The sequence below is a fragment of the Cynocephalus volans genome, chromosome 14 (assembly GCF_027409185.1).
Source record: "Cynocephalus volans isolate mCynVol1 chromosome 14, mCynVol1.pri, whole genome shotgun sequence".
NCBI lineage: Eukaryota > Metazoa > Chordata > Mammalia > Dermoptera > Cynocephalidae > Cynocephalus > Cynocephalus volans.
The window spans coordinates 36564785-36581034 of NC_084473.1; the positions used below are offsets into that span (position 1 = coordinate 36564785).

The 16250-nt window shown below is 38.5% G+C and overlaps 2 protein-coding genes across 2 annotated transcripts; both read left to right on the forward strand.

Moving 5' to 3' along the window:
- Nucleotides 1–1035: 1035 nt before the first annotated feature.
- LOC134362498 (tetratricopeptide repeat protein 39B-like) lies at nucleotides 1036–2757 on the forward strand. Its single transcript, XM_063077761.1, has one exon. It carries the CDS (start codon nucleotides 1036–1038, stop codon nucleotides 2755–2757), a length of 1722 nt encoding a protein of 573 aa, XP_062933831.1.
- An 8711-nt stretch (nucleotides 2758–11468) lies between these two features.
- Nucleotides 11469–15701, forward strand: GEMIN6 (gem nuclear organelle associated protein 6). The gene is made up of 3 exons (XM_063078533.1): nucleotides 11469–11547; nucleotides 12221–12367; nucleotides 14962–15701. The coding sequence occupies exons 2-3, from the start codon at nucleotides 12240–12242 to the stop codon at nucleotides 15335–15337; spliced, it is 504 nt and encodes a 167-aa protein (XP_062934603.1). The 5' UTR covers nucleotides 11469–11547; nucleotides 12221–12239; the 3' UTR covers nucleotides 15338–15701.
- Nucleotides 15702–16250: the final 549 nt, after the last annotated feature.

Genomic DNA, 16250 nt, shown 5'->3' on the forward strand with positions numbered 1-16250 from the left:
CCCTCCTGTCTTTTAACATCAAAATGCAAAATTCAGGTACATTTAAAAGTATACTTGTAATTATTTTAAAGCATTGTAATAATTACTGTTAAAGTGTCATGTTTGCTGTTTCTACTTTAAAAAATAGATTAATTGAACTTATTATGTTATGATGAATAAATTAAATAGCTTGCTATTTGTAATTGGTCTTCCATTGTGTCCACCCCACCCCACCTTCCAGGTGTTAAATGACTCAGTAGAAAAAAAGATTTCCTACCAGGATACTATAGTAATGCTATGATAACAACTTTTACATTTGAATTTCTTTTTTCTAATTGCAGCAATGCTAAGAAATCTTTCTCATTTAAACAGCTCTCTCCATGTCCAAAGTCCTATACAACTGATCATAACATTTTATTTCATTAAGACCTAGTTTTCAATAAAAATATGTGCAAATACAGTGATAGTACTAAGAATAGCATGGGATGGATTTTTCATTTCCATAATCTTTAATATTCGGTCTGAACAATTCACCCCTTCCTTAGTCTTAACTAGAGAACTATGTAACTACATTCCCCTTTATTGCCCCCAAAGGCCTTCCTATAGAGAAATTTTACAGCTATCACAGTGCAGTTCTCCGATACAAATACACAAAAGGATGATCTTATGAAATTGATATAGCGGAGGGATGTTTACAAAAGAATGCTTCTGTTTACAAAGGGTTTACTTTATAGTGTTTAAAAAGAGCATGTTTTCTTACTGGCCAGCTGCCAAAAAAAAGTAAAACATGTTTTCTTTAGAATGTTCCAAATGACTTGAACTTTTAAGAACTGCATCTTCTAGGTGTATAAAATTATTTTTTTCTCCGTTGTCTGGCAGAGATGAGAACATCCCGATGCTGCACCTCACAGCTAGTCGTTCGCCTCCATTTTACCAGCAACACCTCAGAGTGAGCTTTGTGTGGAAGTGACCCCGGTCAGGAGAGGAGGAGCTACTCTCGTTGCAACCACATCACTCCACTTCAGATATTTCCCATCTCTAAGTGGGGAAGCCAGTATGTCATTTACTCTAGGTAAAAGAGAAAATGATCAAGAGGACAAGTTTGAAGACGCCTATGATGTTATACCTGTGGCAACAACAATGAATCTAATATCTTCCTTGGAAGAATGCACAACTGGATTGTATTTATTTCTAAATAACAGATTCTCAGATGCAATAAATCTTATTTATCCATGGTCTAAAAACAGCACATACCATGCCCTTTTGTATGGTATCCTTATGGTTGTCAAAGCCATCTTGACTTTTGACCCACAGGATATACAGGTTGGAATGACTGCCGCAAAGGAAGCTTTGAAAACCTGTAACAATTTCCGAAGAAAACCTAGGGTAATGACTTTATCTCGTCTAGTGAGTAGACAGGGAATAAAGGCTATCAAAGAGGAGGAACTGCATGCAGAGGTGTGTTATGCTGAGTGTTTGATCTTGAAAGCCTCCATAGCATTTACACAGGATGACAGTATACTTAGTTTTCTTAAAAGTGGGATCAGCATTGGGTCAAGTTACGAAATATACAAAGACTGTCAACAAGTATTAGCAGAGATACCTGATGGCCAAAGCAAAGCCCACAAACACCTGGTTGGAGGAATAAAATTTGGGCTTGGAGCATTCAATTTGATGTTTTCACTTGTACCACCAAAGATACTTAAACTACTCAATGTTGTAGGATATTCTGGTGATAGAGATGTAGGCTTGGCTTTGCTTCATGAGAGTGCATCTGAAACCCACGTAAATGATATCTTAAGCGTTTTTACTCTACTCTTTTATTACAATTATGTCTATGTAGCTTTTGGTGTTGATAAGGTTTACGATTCTGCTAGTGAGGATCTCTTTCTAATGTATCTCCAGAAATTTCCAAACTGTGTCATACTTAAATTTTTTCATGCACGTTTTTGTATGCTGAAAGGAAATTTTGAATATGCACAGTTAAAATTACAGGAGTGCGTTTTTACTCAGAGTGAATGGAAGCAGGCTCATCACCTCTGTTTCTGGGAACTCATGTGGTGTCAAGTTTTTCTGCAGGATTGGAAGCAGGCTTACCACTATGCCAATCTACTGTTTCAGCACAGCAGGTGGTCCAAGGCAGTATACATGTACAGTAAAGCTATAATGCTGCCCTTGCTTCCTTCCGATTTTGCGAAGTCAGTAAGTGAGGACATGAACTCTCTCTTCTTGAAAGTGGATACCCTGAGAATCAAAATTTTAGGCACTTCTGTGCCAATAGAAAAGTTCTGTGCTGGAAAGGGTCAACGCTATGGTACTACTACAGGCTGGTTTACAGCCCAGCCCCTTCTGGAATTCATTTATGCCTGGAGTGGTTTCCGAGTCATGAGCAATAAAATGGAGCTTATTTCGAGTTGGCTATCAATAATTGACAAAGGAGAAGACCTTTTACAAGAAAATCCAAGTGAAGAGTATGGCACAGATGACTTAAGTTTGTTAAATTTACTGAAAGGTCTATGCCTGAAACACTTAGGCAAATATTCGAAGGCTGAGCACTACTTTAATCGTGTCATTCAAAAGGAGAAATTGTTAAAATATGACCACTATTTGGTGCCATATACTTACTATGAACTGGGAATTCTACATTACCTAAAAGGAGATTATTCCAGTGCAACAAAAAACCTAGACAACGTAAAAAACTACAAAGACTATTCCATGGAAGCCCGATTACAATTTAGGGCTCACATAGCCCTTGAACAAATAGCTAGAGAAAAGTGATTTCAACACTAAGTATAATTTTGTTTAGTATGAATGAAATTCACAAGGTAATTAACAGGTAGAAAAATCATTTCTTTGTAGCAAACATCCAAGAGGCAGCTGCTAAGAATCTGATCAGTAACAACTAAGAAATGAATTTGTCATTACTTTTCCCTCTTTCCTTCTCTATACCTATAAAATGGAATATTTTAGACTGGCAAATGGAGTGATGCACATTCTTTTTTTTTTTTTTTTTTTTTTTTCATTTTTCTAGAGAGACTCACGTTATTGCAAAAGAAAAGGAAAATGATATACATTATAAAAATACTCTCTCATTTGTTATGAATTTATCTACTATGTTAGATAACATTTTCAAAACCTCAAAAAATACGTTTTAATATCTCACTATATAATGTATACAACTCACAAATAAAATTAAGTAGCTGCCCAAGGGATCCCAGTGCCCTGTAAATGTTTTTATTTAATTGTTAAAAAAATGACTTCGAGTTCTTACTGACATTTGAAAATAGTGATGTACTGAATAGCATAGGCTATGAATTGTTTTCTCTCATACACAATCATTTTTATTGGCTTTTTATGGCAGAGACGATTTTTCCCCTTGTGTGAGCAGTAGTATTTTCAGTAGAAAGCTCCAATATAGGTTTATAATTTGGCCATAGGATAGAGAAGAAAAAGCTCCCCCCACCCACCCCCCATATAAACACTTTGAAGATAATTGGAGGAGGCCAAAAGGATAGATGCACTGGGCAGAAAAAAAGCCACTAGGCTATTGGAGGGAGAGTTTAGTTACCAGATAATCCTCCCTTTAGTTGCCTTCCCTGGGCTGAGGTGTAATTCCTGTTAAGACCAGCTCTTCAATGTAAACTGTTTCCATCTATCCATTGTTAGTGGGCTAATCTGAGATGAATAGCAGCTTTAGGATGGGGCTTGGTAGTTTTACCTGCTTTATGGATAAAATCAGTTCCTAATTTCCAGACCATTAAATCTGGTTGAGTGTGTCCTCCTTATAACTATAAGGAACTATCCTTTGAAACAGAAGTTGCTGGGGAAGTCTGGCTTGCTAAAACAGCAAAACACATATCTTAACTTTTTGGGTGTCCAAACAAACAATTGGAGCACAGTGAAAAGCTAGTAGTTTAGACTTAGCAATGTGTACTTTTAAAAACATTTCCCCATAAATTAAAAATAGACTTTTAAGTGAACAATTGTGCTTGACTTATTCTCTATTATTTAATTAGTATGGTTATAGAGGTTAAGAGGTCAGGCTCTGGCCTGATTACCTGGATTTGTATCCTATCTCTGTCACTTACTAGCTGAGTGGCTTTGGACCTCTGTGCCTCAGTTTCCTTAGCTGTAAAATAGGGATAATAATAGTACCTATCTCATGGTTTTGCTATGTTGAGACTGACATTAATTATTATTATTATCATCATTATTATTATTACTACTAGTAATAATACATTGTTCTTTAGTACAGAGAACTTTCCTGGAAAAAGCAGAGGTCCCTTTGTTGTCTGCTTTGTCAATCTAAAATTTATCCTGTAAATTTGCTTTTTCTGTTCTTGATTTATCTTGGTCACTTATGAAATAAGTAATTCTGCCTAAAGTATGGTTTTGTGTTTTGTAAATTATCCCAGCTTCTTCCAATAAGTAGAAAATTTATTAATTGGTTAAACAAATATGTATTGAATGCCTACTATATGCAGGTACAGAATACAGTACTGAGGATATAAAGATAAATAAAGAATTGTCTCTCTTCTGAGGGACTTATTAGGGAGATAAGTTAGAAAAGGGTTTTCTTGGGGTGGAAACACTTAAAACACTTGCTTAAAGTTAGGAGCTTATTTGTTCCAAACAAAAGAAATCTGAAGGTAAATAGTCTAGGTCTAGTATGGCTCTTTATTTTATTTTTTATTTTTATTTACTTTAGCATTTAGACCTTCACATAGTGGAAAGAGGCTGCCTTACCTCCAGGCCTTACATCCAAGCCAGGCAGGCTAGAGGAGAAATGGTAAAGGGAGAAAAAGGGCTTTTTCCTTCCTAGGAAGCTTTGCCTTTTTATTTCAGAAGAGACAGCCTTCCAAGGGACTTCCATGCATATTTCATTAGCTAGAAATATTCATATGCCCACTCCTACCTGCAAGGGAAGCTGAAGATTGAGTTTTAGCTTTCAAGCCCCATTAGGAGGTTGTGGGAAAAGACTGTTAAATGAACCGAGCTACAGTAGCTGCCACAACACATATGTAAATAATAATAAGCTACAAAATGGCATAGAGGAACAAAGTTGAAAAGGGGGCAAGGCAACAATGAAATCAAGAAATCAACTAGAGAAGACTCTGGGGGGTTCTAACAAGAAATCTTGGAATGGCATTACCTCGATGAAGTCACTACCTACAGCCCACGTTCTGGTCCTTACTGGCCCAAGAGTTGACTAGACACATTGAGGCTGATCCTCACAAGTCAAACTCACAAGAGACTGAGGTATAATTTACTCTGCAAATTTATTTATTTATAGTAGGGATTATTCCAGAGTTTGCAAACTCAAATTCCTGTAGGGATCTGTGGTGCAGGGCTTTTGTCTGGAACCCTGTCAACATTGCCAATCGTAGCACTCTTAATCCTGTTTGTGATGCCAATTGTCTAGCTGCACGACCACACTAGTTGTTGAGCTCTTTTACCTGCTGGTAATCCTGCATTAATTGGGCCAATTGTCGAGCTAAGGCTGGGTGTGGAGCCCACAGACCCCTCAAGCCCATTCACAGACTGGGTCACAGACCCTTCACAGACCAGGCTGGGTCCCCAGACCCCTCACACACCAGGCTGGGTCACCATACCCCTTACACACAGGTCTATGAGCTAGGTAGCCGGCCAAAAGGTCCTTGGAGCCATAGGTTGGAAAGCATGGCTGCCCAGGGCAGACACCTGAGGCAGATGCCCACCTGCCTGCTTCATCAAAACTCTCTCTCTCTCCCCCTCCCTCCCTCCCTCCCTCCCTCTCTTTCTCTCTCTTTCTCTCTCTCTCTCTCTCTCTCTCTCTCGAAAGAGCACAAGAATAGCAACAAAACTAAAAAGATACATTGGTGCGCATGCACACTAACTCCACACACGCACATACAATTTGCTTACAAAGGATGTGCTAAAACCACACCCAACCGGACCTGAGGCGAGGGCCCTGACCAAATTATTCCATTTTCCCAACAGGATCAGACAGGTAATGTAAATATATGAAGTAACCAAGTATGAAACAATGAAAGTGATTGGAACAGGTTGGGAAGAAGAGATAACAAGCCTATCTAAAGGTTTTCAAATTCAAAACATTTTAAACATGGTTCATGACCTATTGGTCCCTAGTTTGTGACTTCTGGTCTATTCCTTTCCATTGACTCGAAAGTGCACATGTCTCAAGTACCATCTTTCCTGATAAACAGTGTATCCGGAAAACCAGTGGAAGAGTCACAAGGTAGCTTGATGAGCATGGAATCAGGACATAGGAAGGCAAGTGATTTCAGGAATATCTATTCCAGGCCACGGTGAGACCTGATGAATCATCCATTCCCCCACATTATGCATACATCTCTGGAAGGACCCTGTCTCCCACATTCAGGGTCTCTGAGAAATACCTCCCAACCTTTAGCTTTTTGACCTTTCTTCTTCCTTGCCTCGTGCTGCCAAACCTGGGTTACTGAATGTCCAAGTAGGGTACAATACACTTGTTTCCATTTATTAGTACAACCCAATTCCAGCTTCCTAGCTTAGAGTGCATTTTCTTTTCTAACTTAATAAAATAATTATATGAAGAGGCCTGAGAGCCTAAAAAAATGAAGAGAAAAGGAGGAGTTTATGAATGAAGAAAAGAACAAAGAGAATTTTGTTAATGGCCTGGAGTCTTCAAACTTCTCAACATGTCCTTGCCCTAATCCAGTCAATCACTAAATTCTGTTAATTCCTCCTTCAAAATATCTGTTGAACCTATTTCTTTGTGTGTGTGCGTGTGTGTGTTTAATTTCTACTGCTATCAGCCTAGACTAGGACTTTATCACTCTTTGTGTGGACCACTGCAGTAGTCTTTAGGAGTAACCACTCAAGTGGTGAACGTCCTCTTCTGTTCCAAGGTAATTCTAAGAAAAAACTTAAATGATTAACTCACACTTTTTTAAAAATAAAAATGTCTATGTAAAACACATATATTCTTACTATTTCAATTGTTTACTGCATTGAAAAAGAGAAACTGGGCCGACCCCGTGGCACACTTGGGAGAGTGCGGCGCTGGGAGCGCAGCAGTGCTCCCGCCCACGGGTTCGGATCCTATATGAGGATGGCCGGTGCACTGCTCACTGGCTGGGCGCAGTGCGGCAGGTCACAAAAAGACAAAAAAAAAAAAGAAAAAGAGAAACTTAGTGGAAAAAAGAGCATTGATTTTTTAGCCATAAAGATGTTATTGGGTGGGCATATTTGAGAAGCCACAACACAGAAGCAGTTTTCTGAACTTTAATGCTTTACATTTGTTTGGTGCTTTGGAGTTCATAAAGTCTGTTCAAAGCGTTTTCATTTTAGGAAAATAATTCTACCTTCACTCTACAGCTAGGAAACCAATCTTTCTCTCTGAGGTTGTAAAACCTCCCCTCTGGGCAGAGTTGGGTAGGGCAGATAACAATAATCAATTTGGAGACACTCCTCTCTAAAATTGGGTTTTCCATTAGAGAGGTGGTTGTTCTGGAAACTTTTTTTCCTAACACCATTACTTTTAATAGAGGGTATATTTTTCATGAGGTTTCATGGTGTATTTGCTCTATACTTCCCTAATTTCCCATCATCCAATTTCTCTGCATCCATTCTAATACACCAATTTAATCATTTCATTCCATAACTCAAATTTTCCCCATTCTCTGCAACCTATTTATTCACTCATTAAATAAGTTAATATTTGAAATTTTTTAGACTAGTGCCTGGCACAAGTCCTAATAAACTTAGAAATTTGTTAAGGAAATAAAAATTCAGTTCAAATTAGGCACCTACAATTTGCCAGGCATTATACAGTATATGCTAGTGAACTGTCAAAGAACAAAATTACAACAAATTTAGCTGAAGATCTCAATTCGCTTTATTGCGATTCTAGAATCAGGCAGCATGTTATTCCATAAAATAGAATAAGTGTTCCAATGAGCCAAGCAGAGGAGGTTGGTTTTACAGACAGAAAAGGCAAAAGAAAGCAGAAACAAAGCACAAAAAGTGGACTGGTCATTTCAAAGTTACTTTCCTTGTAAGAGGGAGACAGGAAGACGGAACAATAGAAAAATAACATCAGGTTACTTCTTTTGTGTAAGGATTAAAGCACACGGAACTTTATTATACCTACTGAAAATTTAAACTGGCCCATTCGAGAAATTGGCTATCTTCCTCCTGACTTCTCCAAAAGTCAGACCACAGCCTAAGTGACATGAAACTTAGCAGGGGTGACTCCATTTTGATTTTTAGTCCGGTCTTTTGGGACCTAGTGCAGGAACTAGTCCAAAACAATGACCTCCTATAATTTTTACTTAACAGAACAAAACAGGCATGGCCCCACCTTTAGTGGGTTTGCAGGGCTTAGTAACTGTGTATGTCTTAGTCATGAAAATTTAGAGCTGGGTCATCTAATTCCACATTTTCATTTATAGATGAGGAAACTGAAATTCAACAGGGTAAATGACTTCAGGAGTACACTCAGTGGTGTGTAGGAGCCAGCTTAAACTTGCTCAAAAAGCCCACTGTTAAATATTCAGGAATTCAGTTGTTAAATCATTGGTAACTTAAAATCTGCCAAGATGGGAATACGTACACCATGGATATCATCAAATCAAGGTTCGCACCCACAGGAGAAATGGTTTACCAGGACACTATAGATTTAACCAAACTGAAACTTCCTGCCCACTTTTTTTTCACTCCAACACATACCTCCTTTGATCAGGCTCTGGGATAAACAATAGAAACAGAATTTTTTGTGGGTGGTTCTCATTGCCTATAAATCAAGTTCAAGGGCTATCTCTTTAAGAAGCTTTAAGAACCCTTTCTCCAACCCTTTCCATCTATTACCACCTTCACTAGAATGGTAGCTCACTTGTATATATATACAGAGACATTATCAACTCCCCAAGGGCAAAAAATGTTTTGTTTTGTTTTGTTTAAATTAGTTTTTGAATCCTAGTTCTTAACAGAAAGCATATCATGTATAGCTTCACAAATAAACAGAGAAGTAAAGAACCAGACAGTTCTAGTGGGTATCACTTGTTGAATAAATGAAAAAGCCAGAACATTTTTGAAATCTTCGGTCAAAATGACCAAGGATTTTTGTTTTTTGGTTTTTTTAGCTGTGAAAAAAAGTTTTTTGTTTTTTACAGGGGATCTGAATCTTTGACCTTGGTGTTACTGGTGTGCTCTAACCAACTGAGCTAACCGGCCAGTCCTCTGGCCGTATCTTGTATGAAATGTACTCAGTAAATTAACCACTCCACCCTACCTCATTTTTTACCTACTTTTAACATCCATGCTGTGAAATGAACTTTGTGATAGGTTAACCAGGTCAGGGCAGCTTTATCTTTGCATGTGATAAACAGTATGAGAAGACTGAAAGTTTTTTAAAGTTCTAATTTTCTTCAGGACATTTAAGAAGAAAAGTTTCTTAAAATATTTTTTTTCTTGCTAAAATTAAACTGAATGTGCCTGAAAATCTAAAATAAGCAATTTCGGACTTGGCAGCGGAACGGGTTAAAGATGTTTACCTGTGTAGGTTTGAGAGGGAGGCAGACTTTTGGAAGGAGGGGGAGAGAAAGGGAGCAAAGCAGAGAATGTGAGAGGAGGGACACCAACTGGAGTCAGGGAGACACCAAGGGAAACACCAAGGGAACCAAGGGTAGAGTTGACCTGGGGAAAAGGTGGCACCATTTGAACTCAGAATCAGCTACAGGAGAGGGCGTTTTTGAGAATCTGTGTTAGGCAGTAGACTGGGTACCAGTCTGTAAGAAGTCAATGATTTGCATCAGCAGTTCTTAAGAATGAGCCTTCAGTTTAGCTAAGAGGCTAAAGGGAAGGGGTGAAGAAGGGAGGGAAATTGCTCCATTTTAATAGCAGGTAATAAGTTTACCTTTAGGTAAACTTCTAGAAAACTAGGCAAACTTGTAGAAATTATATATATACACATATACACACACACAAAGACCAAAGTCTTTCATTCTGCAGTATAGAATGAAGCTTAAAACGCAAATGATAGAGTGCAGTGTTATAACACCAAGCTCAAGGGTTGGGACCCCTGTAGCACAGACCAGCCACCAAAAGAAAACAAAAAACAAAAAAAACCCACAAACCAAAACCAAACAAAAAAATGCAAATGAACAGTTGTCACAAAATGGTTGTAGCTCTTTTAGACTGAATTTTTACGAGGTCAAATGTTTTCCTTCACATTATAATAACAATTGGCATTCATATTAGCTCTTCGTAGATTTACAGAGGGCTAAACTGGCAAAATTTGATCCACTAAAGCCACATTAATATAATCAGCCAATCATTCAAGAATGAAGGTCGTGGGAAGAATAATTGAAACGACGACAATAAGAAACAATATACTCACAAATATGTATAATCAATTATGCTTCAATCAAAAAAAAAATAGCAAAAAAAAGAAAAAGAAACAATATACTAACACCAAGGTCAAGAGTTCAGATCCCCCTACTAGCGAGCCGCCAAAAAAAAAAAAAAAAAGAAAGAAACAATATACTTCAAGGATGATATGGTAGTAAGGGAAAAGCTGATTAATTTTCGATGTTTTCTATATCTTTTTTTTTTTTTTTTTTAAAGATGACCGGTAAGGGGATCTTAACCCTTGACTTGGTGTTGTCAGCACCACGCTCAGCCACTGAGCAAACCGGCCATCCCTATATAGGATCCGAACCCATGGCCTTGGTGTTATCAGCACCGCACTCTCCCGAGTGAGCCACGGGCCGGCCCCGATGTTTTCTACATCTTGATTTAATATTCTTCTATTAAGTTTTTGTAAATCCCCCTTGGTTTTCACATTTAGAAGAACTCAACATTGACCACCTTGTACCACTTTTCAGGATCTCAGTCCCGAAAAGGTTCTGGACCGTGCCAGAAGCCAATGAAGTACTTAATTCCACTACAGATCAGAAATCTGTAGTGGAAGCAGGTCCTTTGCACTTTCCATCGGAGGGGCTTGTAGTGAGTGATTTGCTAGGTGGATTCGAACCCGATTGGATGCATTTCCTTCCAGCTTCTGCACCTCCTACAAAACCGTTACCGAAGGCACATCCCAAAGGAGAAGTCATGAATAGTCCTGTACAACAATACCCCGTTCTTCTCACGTTCACTCCACACTTCTAGAGCTTTAGGATTTACCCAGCGGGTTGATGTGCTTTGATTTTATGGCAAAAGTGCATTTCCATGTCTGCTATCATTGAGGACTTCGCAGGAGTCTTCTCTTTTTTTAAAAAAAAAAAAGATATTTGAATTGTCCATCGTGGCAATGGAGAGGGAAGGCGTGGCGAAGATGGCGGCTTATTATTATTATTATTATTATTATACCAAAATTTCTGCCCCTCCGCGGACACCGCACTCCAGGCCCCGAGACTCAGACCTCCCAGGAGCCGCCAAAGCCGAGGACTACAGAACGGGGACTTCTGGGGACAGGAAGTGACGACTGGCGCATAGCACGCTGGTCTCGGGCGGGCTCTGCTCCCGGGGTCCTTCCTCACAGCGTGGTTGCTGAGCACCGGGAGTTGTTGCAAGGACTTTTAACTGGTATTTTTTCTCGTTTGTCAGAATTAAACGTTAAGTGTCACTTGGTTTGAGAGCAGCTTTAAGTATCGCAGGACAGGACCGGGAGTCTGAGCTCCACAGCCTTAGCTGCTGCTCCTTCCATTGCGCATCCTACAAATAAATTTTAAGGGAAAACTGTCTCTAGTCGGGGGCCTCTCCATGGAGGGACCCAGAGGAGGCCCAGAGCCAGAGAGCGAGTGGCCAGATATCAGAGAAATTCTTTGCTTCTGTTTTGGCTAAAAGTGATGTGGGGCGAACTCCTTTGATCGAAGGAAAGCAGAGTTGAAGGGTTTGAGCATCCGCTGCAGACCATAGTTCAAAGCCAGAGTGAAAGTGATCTGCAGGGGAATGCCAGGTTTGCTAGTTTGAACCCGCGGCCACTGGGTGTCCCCTTAGCTTTCAGACTGAATTGTAAAAATTAACAACTTTCCTTTGCCTGATATATTTTTAAAATTTATCAAGCAGTCTTTACACGTGTTCCTTTCTCCATCCATAGTATCAGTTCGTTGTACGTATATTAATACTTAATTGTATTAAGTAACTTGTTATGAACTCCAGGCAAATAAAATGTTTTCTGCTTCTAGGATGGAGATTAGGGGTAAGACATTTGCTTGGGTGGAACGTCTATATTAACGCGAACTGGTGATTGTTTTAGATCTAGCCCGCTGGCAATCATGAGTGAATGGATGAAGAAAGGCCCCTTAGAATGGCAAGATTACACTTACAAAGAGGTCAGAGTGACAGCTAGTGAGAAGAACGAGTATAAAGGATGGGTTTTAACTACAGACCCAGTCTCTGCAAAGTGAGTATGCATCCCACTTCGTGAAATCGTGACACCCTTTTGTGCTGCCTGTATGTTATATCCAAACTAAGAAAGCAGATAAATGAAGGGTTAATTATTCTCACATAAGAATATGATTGCCTTTGAATCTAAGTGCTGTTCAAACTATGGATTACCCTATCAGACCAGCCAAGTTCGTAGATATGGAACATGGAAATTCTTTTATTATATTTTTAATGGAAAATTTCAAACATACACTAATGTAAAGAGAGTAATATAATGGACACTAACCATACACCTCCTCCAAATATTTTGGTTTTTTGTTTGTTTTTGGTGGCTGGCTGGTATGGGGATCCAAACCCCTGATCTTGGTGTTATAAGGCCATGCCTAACCAACTGAGCTAACTGGCCAGCCCATCCCTCCAAATATTTTAAAGGCAATACCAGACATAATTTTGTTCATAAGTAACACACCTCTTAAAAGCTAAGGGCTTTTTAAAGCGTGACAATACCCTTATTACATCTAACAAGAGTAATAATAATAACCTTAATATTAACTAATACCCAGTCATTTCAGGTTTTCCCTCTTGTCTTAAAAGTTCTTTTCTATATTGATTTATTCAATTAGGTTGATATGTCTCTTAAGTATCATAATCTATGCCTCTGCACTTTCTCTCCCTTTCTTTTGTTTTCCATGTCATTTATTATTTAAGAAACTGGGTCATTCGTCTTAAAGAATTGAACGTTCTGGATTTAGCTTGTTGTGTTATCAAAGTTTAGTTTAATATGTTCTATAATCTCCCATACTTCATGTAAATTGGTTTTCAGATCTAGAGGTTTGTTTAGGATCAGATTTATTTTTTGCAAGGATGTTTTAAAGGTGGAGATACACAGACACATACTTTTTATTCTGGAATGATTTTAGATTTATAGAAACATTGCAAAGAAAGTACAGAGAGTACCCAAATACTCTTCACCCTGCTTCCTCTAATGGTAACATCTTACATAAATGTGGTACATTTGTCAAAACTAAGAATTCACACTAACTAAACTATAGACGTTATCCAGGTTTAATCAGTTTTTCCACTAATGGCCTTTTTCTGTTCCAGGATCCAATCCAGGATCCCTCCCATGTTATATTTAGTTGTTATGTCTCCTTAGTACCCTCTGATCTGTGAGTTTTTTAGACTTTCCTTGTTTCTCATGACCTTGACAATTTTGAAGAGTACTGGTGAGGTATTTTGTAGAATACCTCTCAATTTGGGTTTGTGATGTTTTCTCATAAATAGATTAGGGTTATAGGTATTTGGAAAGAGTACCACAGAACTGAAATTCCCTTCTTATTACATCATATCACATCATATCAAATAATATATATTTTATTCAGGATTTTTGCATTTGTATTCATGAGTGAAATTAGCATATAGTTTTCTTTTTTCATCTTGTTTTTTATTTTTGCATCAAGGTTATATTAGCCTCATTAAATGAGCTAAGGCATAGCCCCCCTTTATAGTTTCTAGAAGAATTTGGTTAGATTAGAAATGCTTGACCCTTGAGAATTTTGTAGAACTTGCCAGTAAGATTGTCCGGGCCTTTTTTTCTCCCTCCATGGGAAGATTTTTAACTAGTTATTCAGCTTTTATTAAAGATTATGGGGCTATTTACATTTTCTCTCTTTCTTACTTTTTTTTTTTTTTTGGCGGCTGGCTGGTATGGGGATCTGAACCTTTGACTTTGGTGTTGTCAGCACCAAGCTCTCCCAAGTGAGCTAACCAGCCAGCCCCTCTCTCTCTTTTTTTGAGTCAGTAATTAATATTTTCTAGGAAGTTTTCAGTTTTAAATTTCAAAATTATTGGCATACATTTGTTCTTGCTATTTTCCGTCAATCTTTGCCACCTTATTCCTAATATTTATAGGTGCCTTCTTTCTCTCTCTATTTTTATTAATCTTGCCTGAGTTTTGTGAATTTTATATATTTTTTTCAAAGAACAACATTTGGATTTGATGATCCTCTTATTGACTCTTTTGTTTTCTTTTTCATTGATTTTGTGCTTTATTTACTTTGGTCTGCTTTGTAGGGGAGTTATTCAGTTATTTTTTTTTAATTTTTTTTTTTTTTTAAGATGACTGGTAAGGGGATCTCAACCCTTGACTTGGTGTTGTCAGCACCACGCTCACCCAGTGAGCTAACCGGCCATCCCTATATAGGGATCCAAACCCATGGCCTGGGTGTTATCAGCACCACACTCTCCCGAGTAAGCCACGGGCCGGCCCCAGTTATTGTTTTTTTGACTCTAAAAGTTAGTCTGTACCCTGCCTTCTTTTCTAATATACATTTAAGGCATTCATAACTCCTTAAGAATACATCCACTGTATCCCACAATAGTTAGCTTTAAGCTGGGCAAGAAGTTTAGATGTTTAGGTGAATACTAGCTGAACAAGTAAAAGCATTGGGTGGTGACAGGGTTAATTTCAAACAGGGAAGAGTGTTCCCTTTTATTCTAGTGACCTGCTTGGGTTGATGATGCCTCTCATTCTGTTGCTTCTCTCATAGTTTTATGGGCTTTTAGGTTTTTCTTTTGCAAATCTGCTCTGAACTTACATTTTCTCCAAAGTATTGTCCTCGTGAACTTCCTTGAAGATGGCAGCATGTCTGTGACTGGAATTATGGGACACGCTGTGCAGACTGTTGAAACTGTGAGTGAAGGGGACCATAGAGTGAGAGAGAAGCTGATGCATTTGTTCATGTCTGGAGACTGTAAAGCATACAGTCTTGAGGATCTGGAGAAGAGAAAGAACAGCTTAAAGAAATGGCTCGAGAAGAACCACATCCCCATCACTGAACAGGGAGACTCACAGAGAACTCTCTGTGTAGCTGGGGTCCTGACTATAGACCCACCATATGGTCCAGAGAATTGCAGCAGCTCTAATGAGATTATTCTGTCCCGTGTTCAGGATCTTATTCAAGGACATATTGCAGCTTCTCAGTGAAAGGCTAGGAACTGTGGACACACTGATTGAAATAGACTCCTTTTTTTTCCTTCATAAAATGTTTTCAACGTAAGCCCATCCTATTACAGGACTTTAAAGGCACATGAGTGTGTGTGTGTGCATATACATTTGTGTTTTAATTCTTGTTTTGGTAAAATAAAGGAGTGGCTTACAAGTGTAAATTCCTTGGGAAATAAATGAACTGGGGCAAGGATACATCACATGCAACAAAATTAGCAAAGGGACATCACAATTGTAAAGGTTTTTTTCTTGTGGTGGGGATACATCACCATTTTTGTTAGGCAAAAAATGTTTTTGGAAAAAACTAACATGTCAGATTCAATAATAAAATGTTAAGGTAGAATCACAGTCTTGTTGAATCCCTTAGGCTAACTATATGTGTCTGTTTTTAAAATGTTTGTCTTTTATTTTGGTGTAATAATGAAGTTACTTTTGAATCAGAGTATATCCTGTTTTGGTTGAAACTTGAAGGTTTTAACTGTTAGTAAAATCGTTTTTATTTTTATTTTTTTTGCGGCTGGCCAGTCCAGGGATCTGAACCATTGACTTTGGTGTTATAACACTGCGCTCTAACCAACTGAGCTAACCAGCCAGCCCTGTTAGTAAAATCTTAACATGTAAGTCTTATAACTTTCAAAATGAGCATTGGTTGATATCTCTGAGGTATAAGGAAAGTGTGACAAGGTACACAATACTCTGCTGCTAAACTCAACCCAGTTCTTTTGCTTAGTGGATACAGCCCAGTCTTCAGACTTGTGTTTTCTGACTATAGACCCTGTTCTTTGAGCCAAACTTTACTGAGGGAGGGGAATGCAGGAAGTGAACTTCACCTACACTTGACCCTGCCCCTTGGAAGCCAGTCAGGGGCCAGGACTCTATGGAAGTTCTGGAC